We start from the raw sequence: 16,267 nt of genomic DNA on the forward strand, positions 1-16,267 counted from the left end.
TGTATATATGTATGTATATATATATGTATGTATATATGTATGTATATATATGTATGTATATATGTATATATGTATGTATATATATGTATGTATATATATGTATATATGTATGTATATATATGTATGTATATATATGTATGTATATATGTGCATATATATGTATGTATATATATGTATATATGTATGTATATGTATGTATGTATGTATATATGTATGTATATATGTATATATATGTATGTATGTATGTATATGTATATATGTATATATATGTATGTATATGTATGTATATGTATGTATATATATGTATATATATATGTATGTATATATATATGTATGTATATATATATATGTATGTATATATGTATTTATGTATATGTATGTATGTATATGTATGTATATGTATGTATATATGTATGTATATATGTATGTATATATATGTATGTATATATATGTGTATATGTATGTATATATGTATGTATATATGTATGTATATATATGTATATATATATGTGTATGTATATATATGTATGTATATATATGTGTATGTGTATATATGTGTATATATGTATATATATATGTATATATATATGTATATATATGTAATTGTATGTGTGTATATATATATATATATATTTGTGTATATATATATATAGGTATGTATATATAGGTATGTATATATATACATACATACATACTCATACACACTATATCTTTGCAACTATCAGCTTTTTAGTTCGAATACGAATGCCTAATTATTCGTGAAAACAAATATTGAATTAAAATAAGTAACAAATAAGTAATAAGAATGATAATTAAAAATCCAATGAAAAATGTTTTTCACATCATGTAACCACTTCTGGAAAGTTAGACAAATAAAAATTGAAAGGTTGGTAAGTCAGCTACCAAATGGAAAATGTTTGTTAAATTATTTAAACTATGAAATAAAAATTGTGTTTTAATTAGTACCTATGTAACTAACTTCTTATCGTAACCTAACCCAGCCAACCAACCAACCAACCATTCATTTCAGTTCGTATTCACCTTATTTTTCAGAACCAGGTTGATTTTGACTCAGAAAACTTTTGTGAACATCAAAATAATATGGTGAAATGCAATGCAATCTGTTTCATAGAAAAATGAATTTTTTATAAATGATGTATTCCAAATTAGTGATTAAATGAGCTCATATTTACACTTTAAACCCTAGTTATTCTCGAGTTTTCATTGTTAACACAGCCAAGTATTTATTTATTTTTTTTAGTTCAGCAGTATTATAAACACAATTTCTGCTAATTTCGTTTGGTACCTTAAACCAATGTGTACGTTGTAGTGTTAAAGATTGTGTGCCGTGTTTTGTGGTGTAGTCCATGGTGGTTGACGTTTATTTATTTTTTTACTCCTTCTGGTGCGTGTGACGAAATGAATACAAATAATATTTTGTTTTCAAGTTTCAAATTACAAATATTCCTTATTTTGAATCGTTCACGCGATTTTTTCGTTACTGTTTAGCTAGACATTTGTGGGGGAAAAAAAATTAATTACTTGTTGCATGTTTGAAAGTTTAAAATGTCGCTTATTGTTCATTTTTATTATTTATGAAGTCCCATTTGAACATCAAAAGAGGGTATATTTATAGCAGAAATTAATTAACCTCAATTGTGAACGTTGGTGCATGACAAACTCACTAGGTATGCAATGTAAAATATTCGTAATGAAACGAATATTCGTTGTTACTAAATGTTAGTATTCGAGGTTGAATCTAATACAAATCTTATTTGTACCTATTCGAAAATTCTAATATTTGCAAAGGCCTAATATATACATACCTGTATATGACATACATCATGAAATTTAATTGGCTGAAATTAAAACATGTTCAATTTGAACAAATTTCACACAAGTGGTGCGCACAGTCGTGTGCATAATCTGCAATGCATTATTTTTTTTTTAAATTGTGAACCTGTAATGAGCTTAACTCCCCTTCTATTTTGCACAATATCTTTTATTTCACATCAACTTACATTTCCTATTCACTCGCCATTTACCCGCCATGCCACACACCACTACCAACACTCCCACTCTCAACTTCCCTACCTACAACCTATCTACCAAACTTCCATTCCTACATGCAACACATCTTCCCTTCTTTAATGAATGATGTTCTAACTATATTTGGTTACAATACAGTACTAAAGCACCTCCTGCTATAAACTATATTTGAGTTCCTTCACAAATTAAGTCTCTCTTTCCTTTTCACTTCCCTACCACATTTGGTCCTTACTGTTATCTTCCTTGGTTTACATGCTTGCATCTTTGTGTTTAGCCAACCCTTCCACTCTTCTTCCTCGTTTTCTTCTTGCTCTGCTATACTACCTTCTTCATCCCCATCTGTGCTATGTTCTTCCTGTTCTGCACACAGTTCGTTGTCCTGGTTTGGCATCTTGTCCTCTTCCTGCTCTGCACACCATTCCTCTTCTTGTCTCTGGATACTCTGCCGTGCCCGCTGATGGTTATTCTCCTGCCCAAATATCTGAACATCTTCTGTGGAGTTGGATAGGTAAAAACTTGACCCATTTTTTTGTTCTGACTCATTTTCTGCCATGTTATATCTCTTTTTCTCCTCTTGGCCTGCCTTCCCAACACATTTTAAATAATGTATATTTCTTCGGATCACCCTTCCACTTGAAGAGATAAGGTAGGATCTTGGGGTATCTGCTTCTGATACTATCACTCCATAACGTCGCAAATCTGTTATCCAAACCTTATCGTGTATTTGCATCGGAGGACGCATACATACTCGATGGTGTCTGTCAAAATTGGTCTTTTGACAGCCTTTCACTTCTTAATGCATGGTAGCAAACTCCTGCCTATCCACTGTAAATGGTTGCAAGTACTTTTGTGACACTGGTAAGGTGTGTCTAAGCGATCTACCCATCAGGAGTTGAGCTGGGCTGTATTTGAGCCCTGACAGTGGTGCATTTCGATAAGACAGCAATCCTAAGTATGGGTCTTCTGATCGATTGATTATGTTTTTAACAATCTTGACTGCAGACTCCACTTGTCCATTGCTCTGTGCATGTTTAGGGCTACTTGTTATAATTGTAAAGCCATACATACAACTTAGCAAAATCCCTGAATTATTGAGAGCTATACTGTGGTCCATTATTGTATCTCAGTTCTTTGGGGATTCCTTGTCGAGAGAAAGCAGCTTTACATCTTGATATTACTGTGGAAGATGAAATGTTAGGCATTTCATATATTTCTGGATATCTTGAATAATAATCTATCATGATAAAGTACGTTTTTCCCTTTCGTGCCGCTAAATCTGTACCAACAACTTCCCATGGTTCCTTGGGGTAACGGAGAAGGCATAAGAGGTTCCGGTCTATTTGGTTTTTCCTTTATGCATGTTTCACAGCTGGAAGTAAATTGTTTAATGTCGTTTGTAATGCCCGGCCACCAAACCGTCGCTCTAGCTCTTTCAATGCATTTCTTGGTGCCCAGGTGTCCTAAGTGAATTTTTGTCAAAATCCCCTTCCTTAGCGATGTAGGTATCACTAGAGTAGTTCCCTTCATTAGTAAACCTCTGATGATAGATAGCTCTCCTCGTACTGTCCAAAATGCTCGGCATGAAGCTGGTACTTGTGTAGGTTTCTGAGGCCATCCATCTTGCTCAAGTTGTTTTAGCTCCTTGCATGTTGTATCTGAAACATTGAGCCAGCAACACCTCTTGAATCCTTGTGTCCGAAGCGGGGAAGCACACCATGAACTGAGATGCAATTTCTTCTATTTCCCCGATACTTAGGTCGTCCTTGTCTTCGGAACTGCCAACAGGGGACCGCAATAGAGCATCAGGAGTGTAAAAAAGCTTCCCCGCCACATGTTGTATAGAAAAAGAATATCTCATTAGCCTCATTCTGTATCTCTGGAGCCTAGGTGGTAATTCGTCAACATTCTTCTTGCCGAAGATGGACACCAGTGGTTGATGGTCAGTCATAAGAAGTATGTTCTTGCCGAGGATGTACATCTGGAATCTCTCACAAGCCCATGTAAGCGCTAGTGCCTTCTTTTCAATTTGTGCGTGTTTCTTTTCTATAGAGGATAGAGACCATGATGCATAGACTACTGGTTTCCAGTTACCGTTGTCATCAGGTTGTTCCAGAACTGCCCTTAGGCCAAATGAAGATGCATCTGCAGCTACACGAACCTGCTTATTAGGATTGTAATGCAAAACACTGGGGGACTGCACAAGAGTTTTTTTATATCCTGAAAATACATTTCTTGTTGTCCCCAGGAGAAAACATTATCGTCTTTTAATAGTTGACGCAGGGGCTCTGTGCAAACTTACCGACATTATTTGTCATGCCCAACAATCTTCTCACCTCCTTAGTGGATTGAGGACGTAACATCCCTTGAATTGCTTCCATTTTAGTTGGATTGGCCTCCATTCCCTTGTCAGACACAATGTGGCCCAGGAATTTAACCCTGCTTGTTACAAACACACATTTGTCATTCAATGTAATCCCAGCTGCTTCTATTTTCTTTAAGACTCTGTCCAAGTTTTCATAATGTTCCTGCTTATTTGATCCATAAACCAAGATGTCATTCATGTGACATATGACGCCTGGAGTATCCGCAAGAATGCGAGACATTTCCCTATAGTAAAACTCAGGTGCACTGGTAATGCCGAATGGCAATCTGTTAAAACAGAACCGACCAAAATGTAGTGAGAAGTCTAGACGTTTTATCTAAGGGTACCTGCCAATATCCACAATTTGCATCAAGTTTAGAAAATACAACTGCATTTTGAAGGCGAGCAAGGGATTCATCCACTGCAGGTAAAATCATGTGTTCGGTTCGAACTGAGTGATTGAGTGCTGACAAATCAACGCACAACCGGAATTGTCCTTTTGGTTTAGGAACAATTACAATTCTTGAACACAATGCTGTTGGGCACTCAACCGGGGAGATTATGCCAATCTTTAAGAACCTATCTAATTCCTGTTTTAGTTTTGGTTGGAGTGGAATGGCCACTCTTCTGGAACATGGTATGCTCACTGGTTGTGCATCACTCTTCAACTTAATTTCATAGGGAACATTGACGCCGCCGTCAGTGCTCCCTCTGAGAGCACAGGCCGTTATGTGTCCTCAACACCCGATCAGTGCCGCGCCTCGAACGCGCCCGCGCGCGCAACATAGTGCAGTGCCCCGAACGGCGTGACGTCAGTCACGGCCTCCTACGTGTGCAAAGCGCCCGGCCGGGTGTGGCACTGCGCAAGGGTATATTTATTCATGCATTTGAGAAGATAAACAGAAACTAATAAATCTAAAACCATTAATAATTATTGTTAACTATCATTTTATAAAGGGTTATCATTCACAAAACTGGCCGAAGTCATCTTCCCGCGCTCCGCAGTTTTCCCGCGGAATTTCCCCCCTCCCTGGCCCCGGCGGCCAGGGAGGTTAGTCAGTCGCCATCCAGCACTCGCCCGGGCCGGCAGCCCTCGCACGGGGAGCCCTCAACTTTCGCGCCAACATCCAGTAACTACAATAGGTAATTATAGCCAAACCGTTTTAACTCAGCTCCCCGGTCGGCCCGAATCGACCGTTCGATATCCCGCGCGGTCCTTGACTAAAATGTGCAGTCCAACACCGGACTTTTAATATCATACGTAATTAACTAGGTGACCCTTAGTGGCACCTGCGCCTCACGCTGTTCAGTCCCACATCGGGACATAGTTCATCGCCCACGCAGGGCGGCACTGCGCCAAACGCGATACCAAACATTCAGACGAGTCAGTAACTGGGACGTGCCACGGCCACGTGTGTGATATCCTGCAAGATTCCACCGTGTCCGTACCCAGCTTAACGTGGCCCTCGCCACCACGCGGAGTAGCCGCCTTTGTATATCCACCTGTGCGGGACTAACCACAGTGATTATAGTGTTATGTGTTATCTTATGTAATTTTGCGGGACCTATCGTCCACGCATTTCACGTCGCGTCCACGTACTTTCACATAAGTCGGAGTATGTTCATCGTGCGCGGAGCTTAGGTCGACGATGAAGCGGCCAGTTACGTGAGCGTGTAACGTGTAGATTGTGCGACGGAATAAAACAGCTAACATTACGTGTGTGTTTTATTAATAAGGCGTCCTGGGAGGCCATAACAGCCCGGGGGGCCCTTTGTCGCCGCATCCCTGCCTGCAGCCACGAGGCCAGGAACCCCGCCCTTGAGATCCAAAATTAATTAAACAGTTGAGATTCACGTAAAATTCATATCAGGCAACGGGGACGGCGTCAACGTTCATCAAACCTACTCCCTGGAAAAGTTTAGGGTATTTCTCTCTTGGGTCGAATTTGTTGACAAAGCTTACTTCCCCTATCCATTGCAGCATTCCCAAGGATTCAACTGCTGGCCTCCCTAGTAATGGTTCTTTCAAGTCTTTTACTATGTATACGTCTTGACCGACACTGTGCCCTCTCCAAGCTAGTGTGGTTCTCAATTTTCCTAATATATTTAGTTGTGTGCTGCAGGGACCGACCTATTTGGTATTTCCTGTTTGCTTCTCTAGCACTAATGTATCAGCCCCAATGAGCTTACTGAACAATTCTGGTATCACTGTCACATCTGCCCCTGTGTCTATTTTAAAGACAACCTCTTTTTCCCCCACTATAACTCTTGCTCTCCATGGTGGGCTGGATTTCTCTTTAATGTTAAGAGTGGCCTCTTGAGAGTTATTACTGTGAATTTCAGAAATCTGCATAGGTTTGCCCCTTGTTTTGCATACCCTCATGAAGTGTCCCATTCTGCCACAGTTACAGCAAATCTCATTGATTGCAGGACATTTGTCCATATGTGCCTTTACATAGGCACCACCACACCTGTAACATTCCCTTGTGCTCTGGAAATTTTGAAGGTTATTCATAGTTTTTGGCTTTGAATACGTTTGTTTAGTTTGTTGTATGTTATTGCTATTGCTGATATTTGCACTAATTCTGTCAATATTTTCCTCTACAATTGTTTCCCTAGTAGATTTCTGAATTACTGCTTGTTTCCGAACAGACTCAGACTGTCTCGCTTTTGTAACTGCACTTTCCAATGTTAAATTTGCATCTCATTGCAATGATTCTGATAACTTTTTGTCTTGGATTCCTACCACAAATCTATCACGCACTAATTCATTACACAATGATTTGTATTCACAAATTTCAGAAAGTGTATGTTAAGCGGTAATGAATGAGTCCACCGACTCATCCAGCATTTGTGAACGAAGGTTGAATTTAGCCCGTTCGTAAATCACATTTCTCCTCGCAATAAAATGTGACTCAAGCCGTTTCACGACCGTGTCAAATGATTTTGAATCCTCCTCCGAGAGTGTGAAAGAATTAATTATTTCCTCAGCTTCTGGTCCCATTACATACACCAATGTACTGACCTGCATTTCGCCATTTTTCTCCGCGAATCCACTCACCAGTCGATATCTTTGAAATCTTTTGAACCACGTGGACCATTCTTCTGGTTTCCTACAGTTGAAGCTAGCAGGTGGAGAAAGAATGCACGTGGCTTCTGCCATTGTCTCTCGTATTACCGAACTTTTATACCCGTCTGTACACTTCCTTCACTTCTGCACTTTTATCTCACCGACCCCACACTTGACACCATGTAATGAGCTTAACTCCCCTTCCATTTTGCACAATATCTTTTATTTCACATCACCTTACATTTCCTATTCACTCGCCATTTACCTGCCATGCCACACACCACTACCAACACTCCCACTCTCAACTTCCCTACCTACAACCTCTCTACCAACCTTTCATTCCTACATGCAACACAGAACCCAGCACATAAATTACTTTTTTTTTATGTGTGCAGGCTTTCACGGCCATTGTCTGAAGTAGCTTGGCTTCTGTGTTGTAGCCGTGTCCTTGGCGGATAATTCACCAATGAATTATCCGCCAAGGACACGGCTACAACCCAGAAGCCAAGCTACTTCAACTTTTTTTTGTTGACAAGAAATAAAATTTGTGGCCATATTGTGGTGCATCGTTGTTACTAGGCCTGCTCCTGCCATGAAATAGGAACTCACTCTTCCCTGATAATTTTCGTGGGAATAAATCAAAGTTAATATGTTGTTGAGACATTTTAGCCAATGAACCTTTTTATCATTTATCTCTATGAGATTGTCCCGGCAAATTCTTGAAATTTTTTTCAGAACTTAAAATAATTTTCATGATTTTTGTTTCAGAATATAAACTTACAATTAATTTGAGTTTTTACACTTAGGCCGGCTTCCACAGTCGTGACTTCAGACTAAATAAAGTATTTCTCCATTTGATTAACCAGCAAAGTTTTTGCTGGGACCTTACTTAACTGACTACAAACGGCCCTTACTTAGTCATTGCCGACACACGTGCACCACCGGCCTCACCTAATAGCGTGGCTTTTAAATAACTATTTAAAACACACACACATTTTCTCCTCTCGTTAAGGGCAGCTTTTAAGGATTAGTCATGTAGTAGCCAAAGTAAGTTCCATTTGTTTACCGTAGTGAAAACAATTTTTTTTTTGTCTCCTGATGCAATAACATGCTCAACGTTTTGTGATGGGAGAAAAAATGGTCGTCAGTGGCAACAACTCTCTTTGCAGCAGACACATTGCGGCATACTGAAATCACAATAATGCATAGGTGGTGATGCAAAGGTTTCTAGCCATTCACGTTCGACACATGTGTGACGTCAGCATGACAAAATTGGCGAATGCTACAGACTTCTCGATTAGAAATATTTTCTATTGCCATTGCGTAGCTGGCGCGGCGTTACAGAAATATATGTTAAAATATTGTTTTCGAAAGATGGTGCACTAGTAATACTACTATTATTATATTTTTAAGGTTTTGTTTACTAAATTTATCTGTGAAATCTTTGAAATTGTTTACGCAGTGGTTTTTACAGTTAAATCTTAAATTTTAATTAAACAAAATTCTATCAAACACACCAACTAAGAAAAAACCTGCAAGCGTTGATGGCTGTTGTCTATTTGGTGCGTATATAACAAGAAACCTTGTATGTACAATAATTTATTTTTGGTCATCGCGCGTTTAAAAACCGTATGTTACCAATTACACAATTTTTTTTCTGCGTTCACATCACAATTTTTGCATCGTGCCGTCGCGCTATTGTAATTCCAGCACTGCAGAATCATTACAGTCGAAGAAACCTCAAAAATGTGTTTTGTGAAACTTTTCTTTTGGTGCATTACCTTCGAGAGCCCATAGTCCTCTTCTGTGACGTGACCGGAAGTGTCTGGCTTCAACAGGATGGTTTCCGAGTCAATCTTAGGCTTTGTGGCATTATATGTGTAGTCCATAATACACTTAATTCGTGCATACAGTGAAGTGGAAATCGAAAACAAATAATCTTTGCTGTGCACTATATTTTGATTAGCCGCAAGTGCCAAAAAAAATTCTAGACGTTCTTTCCATGTGTCTATTTTCTCCAAATCGGATTTAATCTGAAAAAAGGTAAGCATATGGGACAACTTCTTTTTTTTTTGCCATATTTTATACAAAAACTTTCACTGCTATCAATAAAAAGCTATTAATTTATATTTTAAAATAAATTTCCATTCTGAACTTGAGCAGGTGGTAAAAATTGTACTTGAGTAGGAAATGGAAGCCATTGTGACTGGGTGCTGGATTGAACACAAATACTGGTTGAATTTCATTAAATTACATCTCACTAAAAACTGAAAATCCCAAACAGGTCTACCAACTGTAAAATTAAGTACTATCATTTTCAAAACCTTGAAGTGGGGGCAAACGGGGGCAAAGTGCTGTGTAATCAATTTTTAGATAATAAAACTGCTTAAATAGCACCATTTTCCACCTTGAAATTCAAATTTTTCCCGGGGGAAGACCCCCGGACCCCCCGCTTCAAAAGATCGATGATTCTTTATAAAAAGGTATTTTGCCCCCCCCCCCCCCCCCCCCCCGCCCTTTTGGAAATTTAGTTGTTGCGCCCCTGGTCTGCTGGTAAACATTCTTATTTCCCTTTCCACTTCCCAATTTTTTTTAACTTCCTTTCAGTCTAATAAATCTATGACTTATCTATCTGTGTTAAGGTTTTGAATAAAGTTCTGTGTTTAAGTAATTCCGCCAGGGTTATGAATTCTAGCTCTCTTTTTTTTGTTTAATTTTGACATAGTGATGTGATATTAATATTTTATAATAAATATCTGTTACACCACTCATCATTATTTCCAGATTATGTAATTCCTTGTTTACTCACCTTAATGGTAAGTAGAAGTATGATTCCTGTTACCATCCCCCAACTGATTGATACCTGATTACTTTGTTTTATAATAACTGTCATTTTTGTTTGTGAATAGGATTTTGATTTTTTTGTTCTGAGTTACTTCAAAATAATTTTCAAGAGTGTAAACTAATTTAAGGCAAATAAAATTTTTCTGCTGCAGGACTCTCCTGAATTTTTTTCTTCCATTAACCAGCCTTTTAAGACAAAAACATTAGGTACTCTTTGCAGATTACATTCAGTTCCAATGAAAACTTTCAGCTTAGCTTCTGGCAGCATGGGCCTTCATATATGGAACACATCTAAAAAGTTCTAATATAACAAAAGTCAAACTGTTGTACTTAGAAAAACTGACAAAAATTGTCAAGTGAGCTTGAGAAAGTGCAAAAATGGTGATTTGTGAATGTTTACTCAATTTAAATGGTATCTGAGGATACCATTTATTCCTAGAGATAACAATATTGTTTGATAATTTTTTTTTTTATAATGTACTAGCGAATTAGCAACACGGTACAGTTATCTTGACCAAGGGAGAGTGTTAACTGCGGGTGTAAAAATAATTATTTTATTCACTTACTAACAGTTATTAAAATAAAATTTCTGTGATACTAACAAACAAAAAGGCATGTAATTGAATATTCTTAAAAAAATAATTGGTATCATCTGAAAGGGGAAGGGAATATTTGATAAACTAATTCCATATTATTTGCCCTGGTTTTTACATTTTATCCGCCTAGTGCTTCTTTATAGAAGCATGGGAGCATTCGTCATAGCTTACACTCCACACCACACCATGCTACTCCACTTCATTCCTCTCTATACTATTTCACTTTACTCTATGCCACTCCACTCCTTTCCACAACTGTAGTTTCCAATGGTGGTGTGCGTCGGTGCCTTGGGACCGGTGGTGGCCTCTAAGCATCTGCTGGCATCAATTGAAATAGTAATAACCACTACTAAAAATGCGTAAAAGATTTAAAATTTTGGCGTCAGTATTCAAGTGAAATGGAGCAAAAGTTTTATTTTGAAAAATACACATAGCTACTAAACCATGTTGAAGGTGAAGAAAATGATCTAGCTCTGACTGTTGTTCATATTACTGATCCCTGTGGTTTTATTGCCAGTTATCTGTTCTTTTTGGTTAGAACCTAGGTTGGCATTCATGCAGAATTTGCATTTGTCCATGACTCCTGTTGGTGTGTCGGTGGTATTGGATGACTGAACTGTGGATTCATGAGAGCAGTAGGGCCTACTACCTATATAAATGGAGTTTTTGCAAGAAACTAGTGTCAACAGCCACAACATAGTTTACTATGAAAAACAGTTGTACACATTATTTTAAACCAGATTTCCATTACCAGTATTGGAACTTGGCTGTTAAGAGCTTTAACTCAGCAAGACAACCTCAGAATGCCTGATGTAACCTTACCTGTCTAAAGGTGGCGATTGGCTGAGGGGCCAAGACGTTCACTATTGTCATCAGCAAGTTTATCTGCATGATGTCATCGCTGTCCATTTGTATCTGCTTTTTGCTAAGCTCCTGCAGGTAATCAGGGGAGCTGTCGATGAGTACGAACTTGCCTCTGTGGCCTTCTGCCTCTAACATGGACACTATATCCATGGCTACGACCCCACCGAAAGAATAACCAATTATGTTGAAGGGGCCATCAGCTGGCAAGTTTTCTTTAACAATCTGAAACCCAAATCATGTATGATTAATTACATTAAAAACTAAGTCATTTGCACTTCTACACATTCGAATTTAAAAAAAAATGCGTTAGATAGTTCAGAGACTTAAGTGGAATTGAAATTTGGATTTAAAATCATGCTGTTAGAGTGAGCTACTTTTAAAGCTAGTACATAGATATTAAGTAAATAAAGATGTGTTTCTAGTGTTGGCTCTTACATTTAACATCGTCCAGGACTGCGCCCACCTGAGCCCGATGTGCCATAAACTCCCTCCATACCCGTAACTCACCCCTTTCTGACGCTTTCTACATGTGCGTGTTATAACCCGTTATCCAAGAGACGTACATAGAATATGTGCCATGTACCCTTAATGCCTAGTTACGTAATTCAATAATTGACATATTTACCTTCTTATGTCAACTTCCCAAGTGTATGTGTTACATGTTACATGTAAGGATGGAGCAGCGCCACGTAAAACCCGTAGAGCATCGAACATCGGCCACATGCGAGCAATATCACGGCCCTGTCGGGAGTCTCCGGCGCTCAGAGCGGACAGGACCAGCGAGGTTTGAGGAGGATTGAGTAAAGCACCGAGCCTCGGCCACACGCGAGCAACATCACGGCCCTATCGGGAGTCTCCGACGCTCAGAGTGGACCAGACCGGCGAGGTTTGAGGAGGATTGAGTAGAGGACCGAGCCTCGGCCACACGCGAGCGACGTCACGGCCCTGTCGGGAGTCTCCGGCGCTCAGAGCGGACAGGACCAGCGAGTATTGAGGAGGATTAAGTAGAGCACCGAGCCTCGGCCACACGCGAGCGACGTCACGGCCCTGTCGGGAGTCTCCGGCGCTCAGAGCGGACAGGACCAGCGAGTATTGAGGAGGATTAAGTAGAGCACCGAGCCTCGGCCACACGCGAGCGACGTCACGGCCCTGTCGGGAGTCTCCGGCGCTCAGAGCGGACAGGACCAGCGAGTATTGAGGAGGATTAAGTAGAGCACCGAGCCTCGGCCACACGCGAGCGACGTCACGGCCCTGTCGGGAGTCTCCGGCGCTCAGAGCGGACAGGACCAGCGAGTATTGAGGAGGATTAAGTAGAGCACCGAGCCTCGGCCACACGCGAGCGACGTCACGGCCCTGTCGGGAGTCTCCGGCGCTCAGAGCGGACAGGACCAGCGAGTATTGAGGAGGATTAAGTAGAGCACCGAGCCTCGGCCACACGCGAGCGACGTCACGGCCCTGTCGGGAGTCTCCGGCGCTCAGAGCGGACAGGACCAGCGAGTATTGAGGAGGATTAAGTAGAGCACCGAGCCTCGGCCACACGCGAGCGACGTCACGGCCCTGTCGGGAGTCTCCGGCGCTCAGAGCGGACAGGACCAGCGAGTATTGAGGAGGATTAAGTAGAGCACCGAGCCTCGGCCAAACGCGAGCGACGTCACGGCCCTGTCGGGAGTCTCCGGCGCTCAGAGCGGACAGGACCAGCGAGTTTTGAGGAGGATTAAGTAGAGCACCGAGCCTCGGCCACACGCGAGTGACGTCACGGCCCTGTCGGGAGTCTCCGGCGCTCAGAGCGGACAGGACCGGCGATATTGGAGGAGGATTGAGTAGAGCACCGAGCCTCGGCCACACGCGAGCGACGTCACGGCCCTGTCGGGAGTCTCCGACGCTCAGAGCGGACCAGACCGGCGAGGTTTGAGGAGGATTGAGTAGAGCACCGAGCCTCGGCCACACGCGAGCGACGTCACGGCCCTGTCGGGAGTCTCCGGCGCTCAGAGCGGACAGGACCAGCGAGTTTTGAGGAGGATTAAGTAGAGCACCGAGCCTCGGCCACACGCGAGCGACGTCACGGCCCTGTCGGGAGTCTCCGGCGCTCAGAGTGGACCAGACCGGCGATATTGGAGGAGGATTGAGTAGAGCACCGAGCCTCGGCCACACGCGAGCGACGTCACGGCCCTGTCGGGAGTCTCCGGCGCTCAGAGCGGACAGGACCAGCGAGTTTTGAGGAGGATTAAGTAGAGCACCGAGCCTCGGCCACACGCGAGCGACGACACGGCCCTGTCGGGAGTCTCCGGCGCTCAGAGCGGACAGGACCGGCGATATTGGAGGAGGATTGAGTAGAGCACCGAGCCTCGGCCACACGCGAGCGACGTCACGGCCCTGTCGGGAGTCTCCGGCGCTCAGAGCGGACAGGACCGGCGATATTGGAGGAGGATTGAGTAGAGCACCGAGCCTCGGCCACACGCGAGCGACGTCACGGCCCTGTCGGGAGTCTCCGGCGCTCAGAGCGGACAGGACCAGCGAGTTTTGAGGAGGATTAAGTAGAGCACCGAGCCTCGGCCACACGCGAGCGACGTCACGGCCCGGTCGGGAGTCTCCGGCGCTCAGAGCGGACAGGACCGGCGATATTGGAGGAGGATTGAGTAGAGCACCGAGCCTCGGCCACACGCGAGCGACGTCACGGCCCTGTCGGGAGTCTCCGGCGCTCAGAGCGGACAGGACCGGCGATATTGGAGGAGGATTGAGTAGAGCACCGAGCCTCGGCCACACGCGAGCGACGCCACGGCCCTGTCGGGAGTCTCCGGCGCTCAGAGCGGACAGGACCGGCGATATTGGAGGAGGATTGAGTAGAGCACCGAGCCTCGGCCACACGCGAGCGACGTCACGGCCCTGTCGGGAGTCTCCAGCGCTCAGAGCGGACAGGACCAGCGAGTTTTGAGGAGGATTAAGTAGAGCACCGAGCCTCGGCCACACGCGAGCGACGTCACGGCCCTGTCGGGAGTCTCCGGCGCTCAGAGCGGACAGGACCAGCGAGTTTTGAGGAGGATTAAGTAGAGCACCGAGCCTCGGCCACACGCGAGTGACGTCACGGCCCTGTCGGGAGTCTCCGGCGCTCAGAGCGGACAGGACCGGCGATATTGGAGGAGGATTGAGTAGAGCACCGAGCCTCGGCCACACGCGAGCGACGACACGGCCCTGTCGGGAGTCTCCGACGCTCAGAGCGGACCAGACCGGCGAGGTTTGAGGAGGATTGAGTAGAGCACCGAGCCTCGGCCACACGCGAGCGACGTCACGGCCCTGTCGGGAGTCTCCGGCGCTCAGAGCGGACAGGACCGGCGAGTTTTGAGGAGGATTATGTAGAGCACCGAGCCTCGGCCACACGCGAGCGACGCACGGCCCTGTCGGGAATCTCCGGCGCTCAGAGCGGACAGGACCGGCGATATTGGAAGAGGATTGAGTAGAGCACCGAGCCTCGGCCACACGCGAGCGACGTCACGGCCCTGTCGGGAGTCTCCGGCGCTCAGAGCAGACAGGACCAGCGAGTTTTGAGGAGGATTAAGTAGAGCACCGAGCCTCGGCCACACGCGAGCGACGTCACGGCCCTGTCGGGAGTCTCCGGCGCTCAGAGCGGACAGGACCGGCGATATTGGAGGAGGATTGAGTAGAGCACCGAGCCTCGGCCACACGCGAGCGACGTCACGGCCCTGTCGGGAGTCTCCGGCGCTCAGAGCAGACAGGACCAGCGAGTTTTGAGGAGGATTAAGTAGAGCACCGAGCCTCGGCCACACGCGAGCGACGTCACGGCCCTGTCGGGAGTCTCCGGCGCTCAGAGCGGACAGGACCAGCGAGTTTTGAGGAGGATTAAGTAGAGCACCGAGCCTCGGCCACACGCGAGCGACGTCACGGCCCTGTCGGGAGTCTCCGGCGCTCAGAGCGGACAGGACCAGCGAGTTTTGAGGAGGATTAAGTAGAGCACCGAGCCTCGGCCACACGCGAGCGACGTCACGGCCCTGTCGGGAGTCTCCGGCGCTCAGAGCGGACAGGACCGGCGATATTGGAAGAGGATTGAGTAGAGCACCGAGCCTCGGCCACACGCGAGCGACGTCACGGCCCTGTCGGGAGTCTCCGGCACTCAGAGCGGACAGGACCGGCGATATTGGAGGAGGATTGAGTAGAGCACCGAGCCTCGGCCACACGCGAGCGACGTCACGGCCCTGTCGGGAGTCTCCGGCGCTCAGAGCGGACAGGACCAGCGAGTATTGAGGAGGATTAAGTAGAGCACCGAGCCTCGGCCACACGCGAGCGACGTCACGGCCCTGTCGGGAGTCTCCGGCGCTCAGAGCAGACAGGACCAGCGAGTTTTGAGGAGGATTAAGTAGAGCACCGAGCCTCGGCCACACGCGAGCGACGTCACGGCCCTGTCGGGAGTCTCCGGCACTCAGAGCGGACAGGACCGGCGATATTGGAGGAGGATTGAGTAGAGCACCG

The 16,267-nt window shown here is 44.4% G+C and overlaps 1 protein-coding gene across 1 annotated transcript in view; it reads right to left on the bottom strand.

The window, feature by feature from the left end:
- Positions 1-16,267, bottom strand: part of LOC134528920 (fatty acid synthase-like) — a 183,780-nt gene that overhangs the window by 3,055 nt on the left and 164,458 nt on the right. The window contains exons 42-43 of the mRNA XM_063362588.1: positions 11,744-12,007; positions 9,263-9,514 (exon numbers count right to left, since the gene is read on the bottom strand). Coding sequence (XP_063218658.1) covers positions 9,263-9,514; positions 11,744-12,007 — 516 coding nt within the window. The remainder of the gene's footprint in view (positions 1-9,262; positions 9,515-11,743; positions 12,008-16,267) is intronic.

This window comes from Bacillus rossius, chromosome 2 (genome assembly GCF_032445375.1).
Source record: "Bacillus rossius redtenbacheri isolate Brsri chromosome 2, Brsri_v3, whole genome shotgun sequence".
In the NCBI taxonomy this organism is placed as follows: Eukaryota; Metazoa; Arthropoda; class Insecta; order Phasmatodea; family Bacillidae; genus Bacillus; species Bacillus rossius.